Source organism: Artemia franciscana, unplaced genomic scaffold, assembly GCF_032884065.1.
Source record: "Artemia franciscana unplaced genomic scaffold, ASM3288406v1 Scaffold_1555, whole genome shotgun sequence".
Classification (NCBI taxonomy): Eukaryota; Metazoa; Arthropoda; class Branchiopoda; order Anostraca; family Artemiidae; genus Artemia; species Artemia franciscana.
In genome coordinates, this window is record NW_027062863.1 from 1,684 (window position 1) to 5,770 (window position 4,087).

The following is a 4,087-nucleotide window of genomic DNA, read 5'->3' on the forward strand; positions in this document are numbered from 1 at the left end:
TGTCTGATTCTATATAAATTTAGGTTCTTGTACTTTCTTCATTAACAAGGATTTCTCCTTGCTTAAAATTATTAATTAAAAATCGGTGGGAAAACTGGAAAGAAGTCATTTTGTCAAAAGTTAGAACTCGGATTTACTCTGTTAGGGAGAAAAACTTATTGGTCGACATCCAACAGTAAGGATGCACATAATTTCTTTTCAATTTGTCATTATTTTTCCATGTTTTTCCATAACTGTGACGACTTTCCCATGGCTTTCTCAAAATTACTTATCGTCTCTAATTTATAGGGACCTGCGACCTATGGAGTAATTCCGTCAATATCTTAGGGGAGGGGCAAAATTGGAGCAAAGTTGTCAGTGCAAATGGAAAAATGAGCTATGCAGTACCAAAGAACGACATTTACCGAGCATTAGTTGTTGAATTCGAGTCGAAATTCGTTGTTTTATCCAATGATTTAACAACAAGAACGAGTATGAAAAAGAAAAAAGATTAAATAGTCTCATGTTCAATGGGGTTAAATAACCTCCAATAGTGACTTGACTTAAGAACAAGAACGAGTATCAACAAGAAACGAGATTCAATAGTCTCACGTTCAATCGGGTTAAACAAACTCCCAATAGTGACTTGATGTCAGAAGCTCTAGAAATATTGACAAATAAATAGAGCTTTATTTTTGTGCCGGAAAAGCTGACGAAACGAAGAAGTGATGTTATGAACTTAGCATGGGATAAATATTGGAATCTATCAGTATTGCAATCAAGTTTTTATGAATTTATTTTTCAATTACTCGTTGCTATTCTGTTCTCATTGAAAGTGAAAGTTCTTAAGCCAAATCATAACAATTGTAATAACCGGCTTGGATACGGAATTGTTATACAAAATTATTATGGTTAGGCATGGTGAAACAGCTTGGAACAAAGAAAACGAACTTTGCGGCTGGTTTGATGCTCCCACTAGTTAAAAAGGGATTTAGAAAGCCCATGCTGCTGATCAGACTTTGAAGAGAAAAAGGCTACCAATTTGATACTGCTCATATATCAGTTTTGACTAGAGTTCAACATACCTTGAAAGTCATTCTTGAAAAAATTGAGCAGTCTAGCCTTCCCGTTGAGAAGACTTGGCGACTAAGAGGTATTGTCAAACATTTGGATAAACCGTCTGATGAAGCTATTATGGTAATAAACTTGCCAAATAGAATATCTTTCGTTGATGAACTTGATTAGTATTTGAAACCGATTAAATGTATGCAATTCCTTGGTGATTAAGAAACTGTGTACAAAGCTATGGAAGATGTTACTAATAAAGGAAAACCCAAATGAGCAAGAATCATACAAATCTTTAAGCTGTTATGGTCTATTAATAGTTAGCACTAGCAGTCATGGATGTTAGAAGAAGAATACCTGTTAAACCTCAAGATCTTAAAAATGATCCTTGACAAATTTGTGAAATCGAAACTGACCAAGATGATAGAGTTGCACTAGATAGTGATGCTGCCCAGGATGTGGAAATACACGATGAATCAGAAGACGACAAATCAAGAAAAGGGGCAAATAGTGATCTGTCACAAACAATTCCAAGTGGTACAAAATCCCAGATTTCCTTCTAGTTTATCTATGAGTATTGCAATCAAGTTTTAATGAATTTATTTTTCAATTAGTCGTTGCTATTCTGTTCTCATTGAAAGTGAAAGTTCTTAAGCCAAATAATAACAATCGTAATAACCGGCTTGAATACGGAATTGTTATACAAAATTATTATGGTTAGGCATGGTGAAACAGCTTGGAACAAAGAAAACAAACGATGCGGCTGGTTTGATACTCCCTCGAGTGAAAAATGGATTCAGGAAGCCGATTCTGTTGATCAGACTTTGAAGAGAAAATGCTGCCAATTTGATACTGCTCATACATCAGTTTTGAGTAGAGTTCAACATACCTTGAAAATCATTCTTGAAGAAATTGAGCAGTCTAGCCTTCCCGTTGAGAAGACTTGGCGACTAAGAGGTATTGTCAAACATTTGGATAAACTCTCTGATGAAGCTATTATGGGAATAAACTTGCCAAATAGAATACCTTTCGTTTATGAACTTGATGACAATTTGAAACCGATTAAATGTATGTAATTCCTTGGTGATTAAGAAACTGTGTACAAAGCTATGGAAGATGTTACTAATAAAGTAAAACCCAAATGAGCAAGAATCATACAAATCTTTCAACTGTTATGGTCTATTAATAGTTAGTACTAGCTGTCATGGATGTTAGAAGAAGAATACCTGTTAAACCTCAAGATGTTAAAAATGATCCAGGACAAATTTGTGAAATCGAAACTGACCAAGATGATAGCGTTGCACTAGATAGTGATGCTGCCCAGGATGTGGAAATACACGGTGAATCAGAAGACGACAAATTAAGAAAAGGGGCAAATAGTGATCTGTCAAAAAAAATTCCAAGTGTTACAAACAAAATCCCGGATTTTCTTCTAGTTTATCTATCAGTATTGCAATCAAGTTTTTATGAATTTATTTTTCAACTACTCGTTGCTATTCTTTTCTCATTGAAAGTGAAAGTTCTTAAGCCAAATCATAACAATTGTAATAACCGGCTTGGATACGGAATTGTTATAAAAAATTATAATGGTTATGCACGGTGAAACAGCTTGGAACAAAGAAAACAAACTTTGCGGCTGGTTTGATGCTCCTTCGAGTAAAAAAGGGATTCAGGAAGCCCATGCTGCTGATCAGACTTTGAAGAGAAAAGGCTACCAATTTGATACTGCTCATACATCAGTTTTGACTAGAGCTCAACATACCTTGAAAGTCACTATTGAAGAAATTGAGCAGTCTAGCCTTCCCGTTGAGAAGACTTGGCGACTAAAATGGCGACTAAGAGGTATTGCCAAACATTTGGATAAACTGTCTGATGAAGCTATTATGGGAATAAACTTGCCAAATAGAATACCTTTCGTTTATGAACTTGATGACAATTTGAAACCGATTAAATGTATGCAATTCCTTGGTGATTAAGAAACTGTGTACAAAGCTATGGAAGATGTTAATAATAAAGGAAAACCCAAATGAGCAAGAATCATACAAATCTTTTAACTGTTATGGTCTATTAATAGTTAGTACTAGCTGTCATGGATGTTAGAAGAAGAATACCTGTTAAACCTCAAGATGTTAAAAATGATCCGGGATAAATTTGTGAAATCGAAACTGACCAATATCATAGAGTTGCACTAGATAGTGATGCTGCCCAGGATATGGAAATACACGATGAATCAGAAGACAACAAATCAAGAAAAGGAGCAAATAGTGATTTGTCAAAATAATTCCAAGTGGTACAAACAAAATCCCGGATTTTCTTCTAGTTTATCTATCAGTATTGCAATCAAGTTTTTATGAATTTATTTTTGAACTACTCGTTGCTATCCAGTTCTCATTGAAAGTGAAAGTTCTTAAGCCAAATCATAACAATTGTAATAACCGGCTTGGATACGGAATTGTTATAACAAATTATTATGGTTAGGCATGGTGAAATGGCTTGGAACAAAGAAAACAAACTTTGCGGCTGGTTTGATGCTCCCTCGAGTAAAAAAGGGATTCAGGAAGCACATGCTGCTGATCAGACTTAGAAGAGAAAAGGCAACCAATTTGATACTGCTCATACATCAGTTTTGACTAGAGTTCAACATACCTTGAAAGTCATTCTTGAATAAATTGAGCAGTCTAGCCTTCCCGTTGAGAAGACTTGGTGACTAAGAGGTATTGTCATACATTTGGATAAACTGTCTAATGAAGCTATTATGGGAATAAACTTGCCAAATAGAATACCTTTTGTTTATGAACTTGATGACAATTTGAAACCGATCAAATGTATGCAATTCCTTTGCGATTAAGAAACTGTGTACAAAGCTATGGAAGATGTTACTAATAAAGGAAAACCCAAATGAGCAAGAATCATACAAATCTTTTAACTGTTATGGTCTATTAATAGTTAGTACTAGCTGTCATGGATGTTAGAAGAAGAATACCTGTTAAACCTCAAGATGTTAAAAATGATCCTGGACAAATTTGTGAAATCGAAACTGACC

At 34.8% G+C, this 4,087-nt stretch overlaps 2 protein-coding genes across 2 annotated transcripts; both read left to right on the top strand.

The window, feature by feature from the left end:
* The first annotated feature begins 1,757 nt into the window (after window positions 1–1,757).
* LOC136042591 (2,3-bisphosphoglycerate-dependent phosphoglycerate mutase-like) lies at window positions 1,758–2,120 on the top strand. Its single transcript, XM_065727562.1, has one exon. The coding sequence runs from the start codon at window positions 1,758–1,760 to the stop codon at window positions 2,118–2,120; it is 363 nt and encodes a 120-aa protein (XP_065583634.1).
* A 510-nt stretch (window positions 2,121–2,630) lies between these two features.
* LOC136042592 (2,3-bisphosphoglycerate-dependent phosphoglycerate mutase-like) lies at window positions 2,631–3,020 on the top strand. Its single transcript, XM_065727563.1, has one exon. The coding sequence runs from the start codon at window positions 2,631–2,633 to the stop codon at window positions 3,018–3,020; it is 390 nt and encodes a 129-aa protein (XP_065583635.1).
* Window positions 3,021–4,087: the final 1,067 nt, after the last annotated feature.